Source organism: Capsicum annuum, chromosome 1 (assembly GCF_002878395.1).
Source record: "Capsicum annuum cultivar UCD-10X-F1 chromosome 1, UCD10Xv1.1, whole genome shotgun sequence".
NCBI classification, from domain to species: domain Eukaryota; kingdom Viridiplantae; phylum Streptophyta; class Magnoliopsida; order Solanales; family Solanaceae; genus Capsicum; species Capsicum annuum.
In genome coordinates this window covers 206,355,276-206,373,400 of record NC_061111.1, presented here as the reverse complement: position 1 = coordinate 206,373,400, position 18,125 = coordinate 206,355,276, and the positions used below count along the sequence as shown (strand labels likewise).

At 35.3% G+C, this 18,125-nt stretch overlaps 2 protein-coding genes across 4 annotated transcripts; both read left to right on the top strand.

Annotated features, from left to right (window-relative positions):
* The first annotated feature begins 443 nt into the window (after positions 1-443).
* On the top strand, positions 444-2,745 carry LOC107848534 (B3 domain-containing protein REM8). Its single transcript, XM_016693342.2, has 4 exons — positions 444-733; positions 1,210-1,519; positions 2,237-2,367; positions 2,526-2,745. The coding sequence occupies exons 1-4, from the start codon at positions 668-670 to the stop codon at positions 2,649-2,651; spliced, it is 633 nt and encodes a 210-aa protein (XP_016548828.1). The 5' UTR covers positions 444-667; the 3' UTR covers positions 2,652-2,745.
* A 1,447-nt stretch (positions 2,746-4,192) lies between these two features.
* Positions 4,193-16,971, top strand: LOC107848512 (ubiquitin carboxyl-terminal hydrolase 20). 3 transcript variants are annotated; one of them, XR_007053257.1, is made up of 10 exons: positions 4,193-6,229; positions 6,354-6,585; positions 6,813-8,095; positions 8,175-8,333; positions 8,703-8,748; positions 9,106-9,285; positions 10,278-10,588; positions 12,741-12,820; positions 16,064-16,194; positions 16,336-16,971. XR_007053257.1 is itself a non-coding variant. In XM_016693308.2 (6 exons), the coding sequence occupies exons 4-6, from the start codon at positions 10,432-10,434 to the stop codon at positions 14,683-14,685; spliced, it is 624 nt and encodes a 207-aa protein (XP_016548794.1). In that variant the 5' UTR covers positions 8,102-8,333; positions 8,703-8,748; positions 9,106-9,285; positions 10,278-10,431; the 3' UTR covers positions 14,686-15,415. The 3 variants fall into 3 exon arrangements, 2 of the variants coding, with proteins under 2 accessions (XP_016548794.1, XP_047264594.1); XM_016693308.2 differs by lacking the exons at positions 4,193-6,229; positions 6,354-6,585; positions 6,813-8,095; positions 16,064-16,194; positions 16,336-16,971 and adding an exon at positions 14,299-15,415 and having other exon boundaries at positions 8,102-8,333; XM_047408638.1 differs by lacking the exons at positions 4,193-6,229; positions 6,354-6,585; positions 6,813-8,095; ... (3 more) ...; positions 16,064-16,194; positions 16,336-16,971 and adding exons at positions 9,292-9,968; positions 14,299-15,415.
* Positions 16,972-18,125: the final 1,154 nt, after the last annotated feature.

Sequence of the window (18,125 nt, the reverse complement as noted above, 5' to 3'; positions counted from 1 at the left end):
AAAACATTATTAATAAAGTTAATATAATAAATATACACCTAATTATTTTTTTTTTAAATCAGAAAGAGTATGTGGGAACTTGACCTAGATCGTTTGCCCCCTTGACATTCATAATAAAGGCATAATATATAAACTTCTATAAAATTAAATAAATAGACTCACTTATTATGTATAGTATAATACACGTAAAACATCATATACAATATGAATTGACCACATAATATGCATGTATCTACGTGTTTAATTTTATATTAATTTAATTGACTAGGGTGCGCACACAAAATTTAACTGCGCCACACCTTTGGTGCAATATTGTTAACTTTTTTCTGTAAGTCTATGTACTATAAACCTTTGTGGATCGGTTCTTCTCTATTCCGCACATATAAATTTAGATTTCAATAACTGTTACAAATTTACGATTAACTTTTTCAGGTATTCGTGAAGTTTTGTAAAGTTATTTCCATGTGATGAATGTTGGAGCACATTGTGTATATAAACTCTTGTTGACTCATCCTTTCCTAAATCCCGCACATATAATTAGAGATTTCAATAATTGTTCGAAATTTTTGTGCTTTGTGTAAAAAAATGTCAAGAGTTCTTCAATTATATCAACTGAAGTTTCAAACTTTCAATTGCAAAACAGAAAAGGGGCATTTTGTTGATTGCCATGAAAATCCCTCCAAAGAAACCTCATTTTATCAAGCCCATTCAGAAAGGTTTCAAGCATGGTCTTGTAAGTAATCCTTTTTTAAGTTTTTTTCATCTTTCCTTTGTCTAATATATGTGTCATGTATGATATGGAAGTGGAAGAATTCATCCCAAAAAAGATAAAACACTAAAAAATTGAACACCATATTTCTTTGAAGTATTTCCTCCGTTTCAATTTGTTTGTCTTGTTTTGACTTGGCACAGAGTTTAACAAAGTAATTAGATTTTTTGATCTTGTGGTCTTAAACTAAAGATACATAGAATGAACCAAAATGTACTTAAATCTTGTTGTTTTAAACATGCTCTATAGGAAGTTGAATTTGAAGAGTTGCCACAAAAAAGAAAATGACATTCTTTGTAAAATGAACTAAAAATGAAAGTAAGACAAACAAATTGAAACGGAGTGAGTACAATTGTTTAGCTAGGTAGAAAAATAGTACAATTGTCAGGTCCTATACAGAGCAGAATGGTGATTTGAGACAAGTTTATGTTGTATTGCAGACCATACCTACGGATTTCTTGAAGTATCTGAAGGGACGAGATCAAATTGAACATGTAGTACTGAGAAGTGGGGGCAAAAGTTGGCTGGTGAAGGTGAAAGGCTGCCGATTCAAAGCGGGTTGGGCTGCATTTGTAGAAGAACATGATCTGCAATTGGGAGATCTGTTGATTTTCAGGCATGAAGGAGATATGGAATTTGAGGTTTCCATCTTTGATTCAAGTCATTGTGACAGAGAGTATGCAGAGTATCTGCAGGAAGAAGAAGGATGTGATAATGTTGAAGAGACTTCCAAGAATTTTAAATTCAAAGGTAACATCTTTAGAATCTGTTTCTCTTAAATAGTGGAGGTGAGTGGCGGAGCTTGGATTTTCACTAAAGGGTTCAAGTTTCAACATCTATTATATCTACATAAAAACGTAATCTTAACCAAAACCATATATAAACAATGTAATTTTCCACTGAAGAGGGTGTGGATGCCTTACCTGGCTCCTTCCCTTGTGGTGGCAATTTCCACCTATATTTTCTCTACCCACCCAAGCCACCTGTAACAACCCCATATTCAACCCACTCATTTCAAATATGGTTAAATAATCTAAAACTTTTTCAATCCACAATACGATGGGTAAAACTGAGTTGGATGAGGTTTCAAATTTGTATGGTTTTCTAGTTTTCCGACTGGTTTAAGCTATTGCCTTCTGTTCCTAATACAACCAGAATTGATCAAGGTGAAAGTTGTTAATCTAGGAGCAGAATCTCGAAGACGATGATTGCTAAATCTAGGAATGAACCGAGAATTGTAGCTGAGGAAAGAAATGTAGAAAAAGAGAGAAGTAATTGATCTTATTTCATGAATGAATCAATTTATATGTTTACAGTGTATTTATGGGCAATCTTAACACTGTATTTGAAAACTAAGTAACTAATAATGGGATGGATGTTTAAGTGCCATTCATGTTTCGATTATAATAATTTTTGTCATATTCAATTTTCTTGACATGGATTTCTCTATAACTAACAACTTAATAGGCAAATCGAAGCTCTGCATCATGTCATCAAGCAAGGCATTTACCCATGCAGATGCCGGTACGCACAACCCTTGCGGTCAATCTCACTTTGAGTGCACTGTCAGTCGATATTGCATTTCAAATAGTTACTTGGTAAGTCTCAGAGCTCATTTTCCCTTTGCCGTTAAGAAACTTCATGCTAAAGCAAACGTTTGCACCATTTTTTTATTTTCCCTCCTGTGTATATTGGGGTTATTTACAAAAAAAATATGAAGTGTATCATATGTGCAAATTGTTATAAACCATTTCAGCATCTTCCTAAACAATTTGCAATGGAAAACGGTCTCATCAACAAGAAATGTGGTCTGATGATCAGAGATGAAAGACAAAGATCATGGAACTTAAGACTAGCTACATATATTAGGTGGATGGAGTGAGTTTCGCCTTGCAAATGACTTAAAGGAGGGAGATTGTATGATGTTTGAGGTTGTTGCTAATGGAGAAAAACCAATTTGGAAATTTCACGGTAAGTTTTCTCATTTAAGCAACTCTTCTTTCAGTTATCTTTTTACTTTGTTATATACACCATGACACTATATTGCATCTTTGTCAAAATTATTATGTTTGGTTCTCCATACTATCAAATAAATTAAGTCTATCATTAACAGTATCTCTACCTCCAAGGTAGGGGTAAGGTAAGATCTGTGTACACTCTATCCTCCCCAAACTACACTCTGCGGGATTGGGTTTCGTTGTTGGATTTCCATACTGAAAAAAATGTTCTTCATAATGCCTCGGATAGTCCATTAACGGTTACCTAGCCCAGGAAAGAAAAAGAAAGGGCAATCTGTTGGAGGACCCTCCTTTGCTCTATCTAACTCGGCATGCGCTTCTTCCGCCCCTGCTAGAAATCAAGCATACAGTTGGAAATTTGAAGTCAAAGATAAGGGATCTTTAGAGTCCGACAGAGATGCAGGTTAGTCCACTTTTCTGGTGATATATTGTTACATAAGTATAATGTAGTAGTTTATGATTTTACAAAGAAATTAGAGCTTCAAAACATTAGTCCAACATATTGTAATGACTGAAAAGAACATGAAGAGCATCACAAACAATAATAAACTGCCACGTATTATAGTACAATTAGTTTATACTTGATGAATACCAAGTTAATTACCTCAACCTTGAAATAAGCTCAATTTATTTTTTGATTAAATTAGTCAAAAGATAGGGTGCGTACTTCTTCAGTACTTTAATTGTAAACATCTCGACATATTTGATTTTTGACATGGATTTGTTACAATAAACAATGTAACAGACAAACCAAACCCCAACATTGTTTCAACAAGAAAGGCTTTTCCCAACAAAGAATCTGCTACTCACAACTATTTTGGTAAATCACATTTTGTGTGCATTGTTAAGCCGTATTGCCTTACAAGGAATTACTTGGTGAGTCTGAAAAGGAAACATCTGCATCATTTTCTTTATTTTCCCCTCTTTGTTTATTGGAGTAGTGATACAGTGAAAAAATGTGGTTCGTGCAAATCATTATAACTTATAAACCTTTTCAGTACCTTCCTAAACGATTTGCTCGGGCAAACGGTCTCATCGACAAGAAATGTGGTTTGGTTATTGGAGATGAAAGACATAGATCCTGGAATTTAAGGTTGGATACCAACAATGCTGGACTCTATATTGGAGAGGGGTGGCGTGAATTCTGTGTTGATAATGATATGAAGGTGGGAGATTGCATAAAGTTTGAGGTTGTTACTAATGGAGAGAAACCAATCTTGAAATTTCATGGCAAGTTTTCTCATTTAAGCAACCTCTTATTTCCCCAACATTATTTCTTTCTTGTATGCACCTTGTATAAATGTATGTATTGTTGTGTTTGGTTGTTCGAAACTGTAAAAAATGTTCTTCATAAGCAGCTTGCATTTTCAAAAATTTACCCAGCTAATGAAGACGTTTTATGAAATTGTTGTTTTCCCGAATTATTTTCTACGGAACTAAATTTTGTAGCACAACAATTTAGTTGTATACCCAAATAGGGCCTTATTTATGAACTCCTTTAGTAGGTAGTGTATGGAGAGCTTTACATGCTATTGTACTTGCTTTTTAATAGGTTTCCTTTAGTTGTTTTTACTTGTTATAAGAATAGTGTTTCATCTTTCATAGGCTATAATCCAAAGTAAAGGGGCAGTTTTCTAGGTTTATTCACTCACTTTTATATGTTGAGTCATCTATTAAGGCTCTTTCCCAGGTTCCATCTTGATAAGTTTTCATATTTTGTTATTTAAAAAATTTGAAGAAAAATTCATATGGGTTAAACATAGTTTTCATTGACCTTGAATATGCCCAAGACAAAGTCTCTAGGGAAGTTCTCTGGAGATGCATGGAGGTTAGAGGTGTACCGGTGGCTTATATTAGGGCGATAAAGGACAAATATTATGGAGCTAAAACGCGGGTTAGAACGGTAGGTGGAGACTTAGAGCACTTCTAAGTGGAAATGGGGTTGCACCAGGGATCAGTTCTCTGTTCGTTGTCTGTTCTGTTTGCCTAGGTAATGGATGAATTGACGCGGAATATTCAAGATGGGGTGCCTGGGTATATGTTATTTGCAGATAACATTGTACTATAGATGGGATGCGTGATGGTGTTAATGCTAGGTCGGAGACACAGAGACAAACTCTGGAGGCTAAAGGATTCAAGTTGAGCTGGACCAAAACATTTGGAGTGCAAATTCAGTGAGGGGTAGCATAAGGCAAGCATCGAAGTGAGGCTTGACATTGAGGCTATTCCCTGGAAACACAGTTTCAAGTATCTTGGGTCTATCATCCAGGAAAGTGGAGGCACTGACGATGATATCATACATCGCATTGGTGCAATGTGGATGAAGTAGAGGCTTGCCTTGGAGTCTTGTGCGATAAGAAGATACCACCGAAATCTAAAGGTAATTTTTATAGAGTGTGGTTAGACTGACCTTGTTGTATGGGGCGAAGTTTTGGCCATTCGAAACTCACATGTTCATAAGATGCATGTTGTGGATATGAGGATATAGAGGTGGATGTGTAGTCACACTAGGTGTGGTAAGATTAGAAATGAGGATATTCGAGATAATGTGGGAGTGGCCTCATGGTGGACAAGACAAGGGAAACGAATTGAGATGGTTTGGACATGTAAAGAGGCAAAGTGCAGACGCCTAGTAAGGAGATGCGAGAGGTCGGATATAGTAGGTATAGGGAGAGGTAAAGGTGAACCGAAGAAGTATTGGGGATAGGTGATTAGATAGGAATTGGGTTACTGTGGACATGGCCTTAGATAGGAGGGTGTTGAGGACGTGTATTAAGGTAGAAGGTTAGTAAGGTAGGAGTGTTGTCGTGTTTTTCGAGGGGTTAGGCTTGTAGGTGTTTATCGTTGTACTAGTCGTAATATTGTAGTCCTTTCTTGTGAAATCTGTTAGTCTGTTGTCTGTTGTGTTTTGATTGTCGAGTTATTTTATTGTTGTTCTTGTTCTTTCTTTGAGACTTTGCACTTTTTCCATTGTTAGTTGCTATATTGTCTTCACTTGTACTTAGAATTGCTACACTTGAGCGAAGTGTCTTTTGGAAACAGCTTCTCTACCTCCACGAGGTAGTGGTAAGGCGTGGATATACTCTACCCTCCCCAGGCCTTACTTTTGTGATTTCACTGGGTACATTGTTGTTGTTGTTGTAAGGTGGTCTTCGGTTAGTTCTTTCTCAACCTTTCTAGACTGTCAGTTTTTGTAATTTTTTTAAAAAATTGCTTTAAGAACAAGAGATGCAATATTTTTTGATGATAAAAAAGAAGAGATACAACATTTTAGCAGGTAAAAACACTTTTAGACGTTTTAAACTCTACTGAAATATATTGTCAAACAAAATCCCAGCATCAAGTCATGCATGTCCTATGCAGGAGCTGCACTCACAAGCCTTTTAGTCAATCTCATTTTGTATGCATTGTTAGACCTTATTGCTTCGTCAGTGATTCATTGGTAAGTCTAAAATTTACTTTAAGAAGTTCCTTCAAGAATACCATTCCCCCTCTTTGTTTCTTGGTGAAAATATGAAGTAGAGCACTCTTTGGTTATCTGTGCAATTGGTCATAAACCGTTTCAGGTCATTCCTACAAAATTTGCTCTTGCAAATCGTCTCTCCAACAAGAGATGTGATTTGATTATTAGAGATGAAAGGGAAAGATCGTGGAATGTTAAGTTACATTCTTCTGGCAATAGTGTATATATCAGAGGTGGATGTCATGAATTCCGTGATGCAAATTGCTTAAAGGAAGGAGATTGCATAATATTTGAGGTTGTTTCTAATGGAAGCACACCAATATGGAAATACAATGGTAAGTTTCCTCATTTAAGCACGACTTGTTTTGCTATTATCTTATATGCACATAAGTTATGATTCTTTTTGGTATATCTCTTGGATGAAGCAACTTTCTTAAATGGACAAAGGTACTTTGCATTCTAAGACTTCATAATTCCTTGTCAGTTTAGGCTAAGTTTGAGTGTCTGTTTTATACAATTCAATCTCAGAACTGGGGCTATGTTTTGTTTTTTGACATTGTAGGTAAATTTTCTGGGAATTTAAGGATGCCAAACATCACAGAAGCCACTGACAGGATAATAGGAAGTAGTTGGTGGCGGGCAAGGAAACTAGCACTGAAGCAAGTGGATATAATATATTTGGATCTTGTACTAAGTCAATGTCTCAAAATTTGATATGGATTTTTTGAAATATATCTCCTCTCTCTGTGCATTGTTTTCAAAATGATCCATAACTTGGTACTGTGAGGAGATCAAATTCTTTAAGGAAAAAGTAGACCATGTGGGATCGGAAATCATTCAGGTTGTTTATGTTTTCACAGGTTCCGTGGAAATAACCTTTTGTAAAAATGCATGGTAACGTTGCGTACAATAAACTCGTGGTTCGACCCTTCTCCGAAGGGAGCTTTAGTGCAATGGACTGTCCTTTTTATTTGTTTCGAAGACAATAGATGACAAGTATAAAGAATGTAGCTTTATATATATGTGTGTGTATTTTAGATGCAATGATTATTTTTTCTAAGCATGTATATTTTCTTTACTAAGCCAAATATGTAAAAATATATTTGATTAGAATATCGTTATCTTTAACAAAATTAAAAATTTATAATTAATATATTCTTAATGCAATGTTGTTTTACATATTTGTCCCCAAAAATGATAGCTTTAAATAATTGATGAACTTAAAAGGTTAAAAATAAATAAATAATGTGACGTGGATAAGAAAATTTATGTTGGTTGCACTGAGGAGATTTTTAGGTATATATACGTTGGTATTTTGATAGGGTTAGTCCTTGATGGGATCCACAACTTTACATGTGTTCAAATTTCACTTTGGAAAGCTGCAAAAATGTCATCTGCTTTACACACTCCATTTTCCATCTAATTTTCAATATGGCTTTGCCACTCATGTAAGTATTACTCCTTCCATGTAAAAACGAATGATCTACTTTGATTTGATATAAAGTTTAAAAAGATAAAGAAAATTTTTGAATTTTGTGGTCTTAAATTAAAATTGTGTCAAATGTATCAAAATGCTTTTTAATCTTGTAGTCCTAAATATGTTTTTTGAAAAGTTGAAATTAAAATATTATCAGAAAAAGAAAAAATTATTCTTTTTTAAACGAATTAAAAAGAAAAGTAAGATATTTTTTTTAAATGTAGTGAGTAGTTGGATAGAAATTTCAAATGGGACCCACAATTTTCCATGTGGTCAAATTTCTCCTCATTTGGACCAACAGTGTTCAACTTTTCTCCGGGAGTCTACAAAATGACATCTGATTTACTTAGTCCACTGCCTTGAAAAAGGTACATTTACTGTTACAAATTTACTATTTGATTTTTCATATATGTATATAATCTTGACAGTCATTTTCATGTTACACAGGTTCGAGTTGTGAAAATTAAAGCCTTGACATAATTGGTAAAGCCGTCTCATGTTACACAGGTTGAGTTGTGGAAACTAAAGCCTTGACGTAATTGGTAAAGTTGTCTCCATGTGACAGAGGTTCGAGCCATGAAAACTGCCTCTCGCAATAAATACAGGGTAAGAGTGTGTATATAAATTCTTGTTGACCAATCTTTTCTGAGATTCCGCACATATAAGTTCAGATTTCAATAATTGCTAGAAATTTATATATGGTATGTATTTCCATAACTACTACAATATTAGATTTTTCATATATATGTGTGTAAATTCCTGGAGTAACATGTGACACAAGTTCAAGCCACAATAAATACAGGGTAAGACTATGTACATAGACCCTTGTGGACCGACATTTCGTATATGTAAGTTCAGATTCAAATTATTGTTAGAAATTTATATAATATATATTTCCAGAACTGCTACAGTATTAGATTTTTCCTATATGTAAATCCTTGGTGTAATTGATAAAGTTGTTTCCATGTGATACAGGTTTGACTGTTCGAGTCGTTAAAATTATTTCTCGCATAAAAACAAGGTAAGACTGTGTACATAGAGCCTTGAGGACTGGTCCTTCTCAGATTCCGCACATATAATTTCAGATTTCAATAATTTTTAATCATGTATATATAGTAGATATTTCCATAACTGGTACATTATTAGATTTTTCATATATATATATATGTAAAGCCTTTGCATAATTGGTAAAGTTGTCTCCATTTGACACAATTTCGAGCTGAGGAAACTGCCTCTTGCGAAATACAAGATGAGGTTGTGTGTGTTAGACCCTTTTAGAACGCCCTTCCTCGGATTTTGCACATATAAGTTCATCAGATACCTTTTTTTCTTTTTTTAAGAAATTTAGTGATTTTTCATATATGTGTGCTTTGTGCAGAAAAATGTTAGAATTCTTCAAGTCTCACATGCTAAATCCCATGAAAATCAATTATATCAACTGAAGTTTCAAACTTTCAATTGCAAAACAGAAAAGGGCATTTTGTTGATTGCCATGAAAATCCCTTCAAAGAATCCTCATTTTTTCAAACCCCTTCAAAAAGGTTTCAAGCATGGTCTTGTAAGTTATCCCTTCTGTTTCTTTGTTTTTTTCAGTCTTTCCTTTGCCTACTATGTGTTGCATATATGATATAAAAGTTGAAGAATTTATCCCAGAAAAAAATAAAACACTAAAATTTGAAAGCTATAGTTCTTTTAAAGATTTTATAAGTCATATTTAACTGGGTAGTAGCCTTTGTGGTAGAGAAGGCGAAGGCAAGGGAAGCGAGACTGAGATGGTTTGAATTTGTAAAGAGGCGATTGTGAGAGATTGGATATAGAGGGTAGTATGAAAGGTAGAGGTAGACCGAAGAAGTGTTAGGAAGAGGTGATTAGACAGGACATGACATAGCTTTAGCTCACTTAGGAGACAATCTTAGATAGGAGGGTATGGAGGTCGTGGATTAGGGAAGAAGATTAATAGCTAACTGTCCTTTGACTCGCTTTTTGATAGGTTTGGGCTTGGTGGGAGCTTGGGAGCACTAGGGCTGTTGTAGTATTGGACTTATACATGTATTTTCTATTCAGTTATCACATTTTCTCGTTGTTGTTACTGTTTCTTTTCTTTGTAGGCTCTATACTACCTTCCTTATTGATTGACGTGTTTTGCTGTTGTATTTCTTTTTCGTATATACTTTGATTTGCTGCATTTGAGCCAAGGGTATTTCGGAAAGAGCTTCTCTACCTCCCCGAGGTAGATGCAAGGTTAGGTACACTTTACCTTCCCCAAACCCCACTTGTAGGATTACACGGGGTATGTTGTTGTAGTATATTTAACTGGTTAGTCCTTATGGGTGTTATTCCATGAGCCGATGGTCTATCGGAGACAACCTCTCTATCTCCAAGGTAGGGGTAAGGACAATGTGCACTCTATCCTCCTCAGGCCCCACTTTGTGGGATTATATTGGGTTTCTCGTTTTTGTATATTTAACAAGGTCGAGAGAGAGTACAATTTCAGGTCCTAAACAAAACAAAATAGTAGTACTTATTGGGAAAGTTTATGTTGTACTGCAGAAAATTCCTACAGGTTTCTTTAAGTATTTGAAGGGACAAGATCAAATTAAACATGCAATACTGAGAAAGGAGGTCAAATGTTGATTGGTGAAGGTCTAATGGCGGCCGATTCGAAGCAGGTTGGGCTGCATTTGTAGAAGAACATGATTTGCAAATGGGAGATTTGTTGATTTTCAGACATGAAGGAGACATGGAATTTGAAGTTTCCATCTTTGATTCAAGTCGTCGCAACAGAGAGTATGCAGAGTATCTGCAGGAAGAAGGAGGATGCAATAATGTTGAAGAGACTTCCAAAAATTTTGAATTCAAAGGTAACATCTTTAGAATCCCTTAATCTTAACTTAAGTTGCGCGGACTCTTCACTTTTGATGCCGCACCCATGTTGGATTCTCCAAAAATACACTACTTTGGAGAATCAGACACGCACTCTCTGACATTTTTGAAGAGTCCGAGCAACATAGATCTTAACAAATGATGGCTAGTGGCGGAGCCAAGATTTTCACTAAGAGCTTCAACATCTACGATATAGATACATAATAATAATTTTAAGCATATCATGTGTAAACAGTGTAATTTTCCATTGAAGGAGGTTCATCGGGTTCAGATGAACCCCCTCAACCCTACCTGGCTCCGCCTTGGTAGTGGCACTTTCCACCTATATTTGATTTACCCGCCCAAGTCACCCGTAACAACCTCATATTCAGCCGTCCCATTTTAAATATGGTTAACTAATCTAACACTTTCTCAATCCTCAACACAATGGTTCAAAATGAGCTGAATGCGGTTTCAAATTTGTGTGGATTTCTAGCTTTCCGACTGGTTTAAGGTATTACCTGTTGTACCTGATACAAGCAGAAGTGATTAAGATGGAAAGTAGTTAATCCAGGAGTAGAAACTTGAAGAAGATGATTGCTAAATCATGGAATGAACCAAGAATTGTAGCTGAGGAGAGAAATGCATATAAAGAGAGAAGAAATTGATCTTATTTTATGAATGAATCCATTTACCTGTGTACAACGTATTTATAGGTAACTTATTCATTTGCCACAACTAATCTTAACATAAGTTTCAACTTATGTTCTCTTGGGGAAGAAACAAGGGGGTCTAGGTACAAGGAATCTAAAGCTACAAAGCAAAGCTCTTATATTAAAATGGCTTTGTAAGTACTCCCATAAACCTCGAGAATACTAAAGCAAGATCATCAAAGCAAAATATGGAGAAGAGAATAGGGGGATGACAAAAGAGGTTCATATTCCCTATGTTGTTAGTCTCCGGAGATCCATCAGAGTACTTTGGCCATTTTTAAAAAATCACATTGTTGTCAAAGTAGGACAAAATGGTTGGGGTCAGATAGTCTTAAAGGTTTGTTCCCTCCGATGTATGGGGTGGTTGTCCAACAACAACAGCATGTTGCAAGCTCTTGGACACATCAAGGGTGGAACATCCAATTTAGAAGGAACTTCAATGACTGGGAAATGAATACAGTGACTGATTTTTTCTGAGTGTTGGAGGAATTCAAAGGCACAAATGAAGAAGCTGATAGATTGTGGTTGAATCTGGACAGTAAAGGTATTTTTAAGGCTAGCTATGCATATAAACTTCTGGTCAAAGGAAGTCGTTAATCACATCACTGGCCTTGGAAGCATATCTGGAAGGTGAAGATACCTTTCAAAGTTGCCTGTTTCTGGTTATTAGCAAGGGAAGCGGTTTTAACTCAAGAAAACCTTAAGAAAAGGAAATTTTCCCTTTGTTCTAGATGTTACCTCTGTGGTGAAGAGGGTGAGACAGTCAGTCATCCATTTCTACAGTGCAAGATTACATGTCAACCATGGAGGATTTTTCTTAGCCTCAGGGGTATTATTTGGGTTATGCCCAACAAATTCACTCAATTATTATTTATGTGGGAGGAGGCAGGAGCAAGAGCTGCAGACAGAGACAGATGGAGGATTGTTCCAGCTTGTATCTGGTAGTGGACATTATGGAAATAGAGAAATTCTAGATGTTTTGGGGGCATAAATTGTGATCTACAGAAGATCAAGCTAAACTCCACCAAATTGTTTTGTTTTTGGTGTAAACAGATGTACTTAGAGTATACTGAGTCAATCATTGACATCCTAGGCTCTTGTTAGGATTTTGATTCAGTTCTCTATTGTGATATGTTGTAAAGATGGTTTTCAGTACAACCTATGTACTGTCCTTTGTTAATCTACACAAATGTTACCTTCTAAAAAAAAAAAAAAATTTCAACTTGTTTAGCTAAAAAAACTAACTAATAATAGGGTGGATGTTAAGACGCTATTCATGCTTTGATTGTAATAATTTTTGTCATATCTACTTTATCAAAATAAAAATAAAAATTGTCATATCTAATTTTTTTTGACATGGATATCTCTATAACTAACAATTTCATAGCCAAATTGAACGTCTGTATCATGTCATTAAGCAAGGTGTTTCCCTATGCAGATGCTGGTACTCACAACCCTTGCGATCAATCTCATTTTGAGTGCACTGGCAAACCATATTGTATTTCAAATGGTTACTTGGTAAGTCTCAAAGCTCATTTCCCCTTTTACCGTTCAAAAAGTTCATGCTAAAGGAAACATTGCACCATTTTGTTTTTTTCCCTTCTTTGTTTATTGGAGTTATTTACAACAACAACAATAAACCAGTGCATTCTCACAAAGTGGGGTCTGGGGAGGGTGAAATATACGCAGTCCATACCGCTACCTCCGAAGAAATAGGGATGCTGTTTCCGATAGACCCCCGGCTCAAGATAAAGAATAGTAAACAAGGTCGCAATGAAACATGAAACAGGATAGATGACATAACAGAAATAAGAGATAAGAAATAATAAAAATAGAAATAAGAGAAATAAGAGATAAGAAATAAGAGAAATAAGAGATAAGAGAAATAAGAAATAAGACACCCACTCAATAGTACCATACACTCACAGATCAAAGACACCCACCACACCCAAGCTCTCCTAACTAGCTGCTCCTACCTATGGACGCAGTCCTAGGATTACTAATCCGGCTACACAAAAGCTCTCCTAACTACTAGTTATGACTCACCCACACACACTAGCCTTCTACCTTATCCGCGACCTCCACACCTTCTTATCTAGGGTCATGTCTTCAGTAAGCTGTAACTGCTCCATGTCGTGAAATGTAACATATGTGTGAATTGTTATAAACCATTTCAGCGCCTTCCTAAAGAATTTGCAATGGAAAATGGTCTCATCAACAAGAAACGTTGTCTGATTATTAGAGATAGAAGACAAAGATCATGGAATTTAAGGCTAGCAGACTCCATATATTTGGATGGGCTGAATTCCGCGTTGTGAATGACTTAAGGGGGGGGGGGGGGGATTATATGATGTTTGAGATTATTGCTAATGGAGAAAAACCAATATGAAAATTTCGCGGTAAATTTTTTCAATTTAAGCAACTTTTTTTCAATGATCCTTGTACTTTTTTATATACATCATGACACTATATTGCATCTTTGTCAAAATTATTGTGTTTGGTTCTCCATACTATCAAATATATTGAGTCTATCATTAACAATCTCTCTACCTCCAAGGTAGGGATAACATCTGCATAGACTCTACCCTCCCCAAACCACACTTTGCGGGATTGGGTTTTGTAGTTGGTTCTCCATATTGTAAAACATGTTCTTCACAATAATTAACCCTTTTAATAATTAGAGATAAGCATACAGTACCCCCCTTCCCCCGGAACTATGACCAAAGTTGTTACGACACACTCCAACTTTACAGGGTCCTATTACCCACCTGAACTCAAAGGTGTCACGCTGATCGGATTCACTGTTTTCTTTTCTAGCCGCTATACCTAGATTGTAAACTAATTACACATAGTTGTTATACATGAATTATTCGGATTAATTCTTCTAAATTTAAATAGGTTTCCGACATTTATGTAGCATTTGCAAGCTTGTTCTCTTTATGTGTAGCTTGTAAATATGAAGTTTATAATGTTAATCTTTCTCTCTCAAATTGCAGCTTCGCTGTTGCAATTGTGGCCACTATTCCAACACTTACGAGCCTCTTATTGACGCAAGTCTGGAGGTCAAATACGCTGACAGCTTACATTCAACATTGGATTCATTTACAAGAGTTGAGAAACTTGATGATCCAGAGATCAGGCTCACTTGTGAACAATGTTACATGCAAGTCTTAATTGAGAAGCAACTGATGCTATATAACGCCCATTCTGTTGCCGTCTTCCATTTGAAGAGGTTCCAAAATGACGGTTCTGTTGTTCGCAAGGTTGATAAACATGTTGCATTTCCATTGGAATTGGACTTGCTTCCTTACACCGAAAATAACCAAACCAATAATGTGAATATTTGTTACCTAAATGAGTATTTTCTTGTTGCTAATAAGTAATTTATTACCATCAATCTCCAAACAACTTATTAATAAATTACTTATCAGCAACAGGCAAGTACTCATTTAGCTCATATAGGTAACATACTCACATTATTGGTTTGGTTATTTTCGGTGTAAGGAAGCAGGTCCAATTCCAGTGGAAATGAAACATGCTTATCAACCTTCCGAACAACAGAACCATCATTTTGGAACATCTTCAAATGGAAGAAGGGGCGTTATCTAGCATCAGCTGCTTCATAATTGAGACTTGAGCGTTACATTGTTCATAAGTAAACCTGATCTCTAGATCAAGTTTCTCAACTCTTGTAAATGAATCCAATGTTGAATGTAAGCTGTCAGCATCTTTGATCTACAGACTTACGTCAATAAGAGGCTCGTAAGTGTTGGAGTAATGACCACAGTTGCAACAACGAAGCTGGAATTTTAGGAGAAAGATTAACATTATAAACTTCGTATTTACAAGCTACACATAGAGAGAACAAGCTTGAAAATGCTACTTTAATGTCGGGAAACCTATTTAAATTTAGAAAAATTAATCCGAATAATTTATGTATAATTAGTTTACAATCTAGGTATATCGGCTAGAAAAGTAAATAGTGAATCCAATCAGCTAGTTGTGCAAAGAATCCTATTACACATTGTACTGACGTGGCACCTTTATTTAAGACCCACATCAAAGGTGTCATGTCAGCTAAAAAGACTAACAAAAGGTGCCATGTCAGCTAAACAGGATGACAAAAATACGCTAAAAGTTAGTTTAGGGAATAATAGGTCCCCCGTGAAGTTGGAGTGTGTCGTAGCAAATTTAATCATAATTCAGGGGTACTTGATGCTTTACTCAAATAATTATAATGCCTCGGATATTCTACTAATGGCTACCTAGCCCAAGAAAGGAAAAGAAAGGGCAATCTACTAGAGGACCCTTCTTTGCTCTATCTAACTCGACGTGCACTGCTTCCGGCCCTGCGAGAAATCAAGCAAACAGTTGGAAATTTGAAATCAAAGTTAAGGGATCTTTAGAGTCTGACAGAGACGAGGGTTAGTCCTCCACTTTTCTGGTGATATATTGTGACACAAGTATAATGTAGTAGTTTATGATTTTACAAAGAAATTAGAGCTTCAAAACATTAGTCCAACATATTGTAGTTTTTGAAAAGAACATGAAGAGCATGACTAACAATAATAAACTGCCACGTATTATAGTACAGTTAGTTTATACTAGATGAATACCAAGTTAATAACCTTAACGTTGAAATAAGCTTAATTTATTTTTTGATTAAATTAGTCAAAAGAGAGGCTGTGTACTTCTTTCATACTTTAATTCTTGTCATATTTGATTTTTTGACTTGGGTTTGTTACAATAAACATGTAACAGACACACCAAACCCCAACATCATTTCAAAAAGAAAGGCTTTTCCCAACGAAGAATCTGCTACTCACAACTCTTTTGCTAAATCTCATTTTGTGTGCATTGTCAAGCCGTATTGCCTTACAAGGAATTACTTGGTGAGTCTTAAAAGGAAACATATGCATCATTTTCTTTATTTTCCACTCTTTGTTTATTGGAAGAATGATACAACAAAAAAATGGAGCTGATGAATTGTTTGGCGATATGTGGTAATCATTATAACTTATAAACCTTTTCAGTACCTACGCAAATGATTTGCTCAGTCAAACAGTCTCATCAACAAGAAATACGATTTGGTTATTAGAGATGAAAGACATAGACCCTAGAATTTAAGGTTGGATACCAACAATGTTGGACTCTATATTGGAGAGGGGTTGCGTGATGTGCTGATAATGACTTGAAGGCGGGAGATTGCATAAAGTTTGAGGTTATTACTAATGGAGAGAAACCAATCTTGAAATTTCATGGCAAATTTTCTCATTTAAGCAACCTCTTATTTCCCTAACAACATAATTTCTTTGTTGTATGCACCTTGTGTAAATTTATGTATTGTTGTGTTTGGTTGTTCGAAACTGTAAAAAATGTTCTGCATAAGCAGCTAACATCTTCTAAAATTTACCCAACCAATGAAGATGTTTTATGAAATTTGTTATGAAATATAAAGCAAAAAAGAAGAAGAATAGAGAGAGCAGATAGAGTAATTCTTATTTTCCTTGAGGAATTCTTGATGGGTTGAATTACAATGAAGTGAAGGAAACCTCCTTTATTTATAGGAAAAAACTGACCTTGGGGTTTCTAATTTTTTCATAGATAAAAATTCACTTTATATGGTAAAATAGACATTTACTATATATGGTAATATATTTATAACACTCTCCCCTGAATGTCTAATTGATAGATAATGTGCCTCGTTAAAACCTTACTAGAAAAACCCAGTGAAAAAAAAATTTAGTGAAGGAAAAAGAGTACACATCTCTAACAATATGCATATAAGCTGCCTCATTAAAAATCTTACAAGGAAAACCCAGTAGGATAATACCTCGTAAGGGAAAAAAAGTACAATGCGTATTAACTCCCCCGAATGAGAACATCCTTAACCTTTGCATTCCGATCTTGTGCACCATCTTCTTGAAAGTTGCAATTGAAGGAGACTTGATGAATAAATCAGCCACATTGTCACTTGAACGAATATGTTGCACGTTAATATCACCATTCTTTTGTAGCTCGTGTGTATAGAAAAGTTTTGACGAAATGTGCTTCGTTCTATCTGCTTGAGTCCTCTCTTAAGTTGTGTTGTGCATGCTGCATTATCCTCATAAAAAATCATGGGTACTTTATCACATTTTAAATCACATTTTCACGAATGAGATGTATCGTGGAGCTCAACCACACACACTCTCGGCTTGCTTCATAAATAGTTATTATCTCAACATGGTTCGATGAAGTGGCTATGATAGACTGCTTTGGATATCTCCAAGATATGACAGTACACCCATATATAAACACATAGATTATTCGAGTTCGAGTTTTATACGGGTCAGATAAGTACCCAGCATCAGCATAACCAACAAGATTGGAACTACAATCTTTAGAATAAAATAAGCTCATGTGTTTGATCTCATTCTGATGTCTCCTAGTAGGAGCAGAACCATACCTTGCTAATAAATTGCTCGAAAGGCTATATCAAGTCTTGCAGTAGTTACAAGATACATTAGTACACCAATTGCACTAAGATATATAACCAATTCAATTAGGTATATTTCTCATTCCAGCAAATAATCTATTGCTTTGGGAAACTCTCCAAGAGTTCCAATAATTTTTATGCTATAAGCTTATTCAATATAAGGATTATAAATAAGTTTCCTATAAACTTTTATATGTTTCAAACATTTTGAATCCTTAAAAAATTTTCATATAAATTTTGTCAACTGACAATATTCAACATTTCATGTGTGACATCTTTAAGTGTCTGGACTGTAAATTAAATAAGTTTTATGTTTATCAAGATGCATTCTTTCATATCACTCGA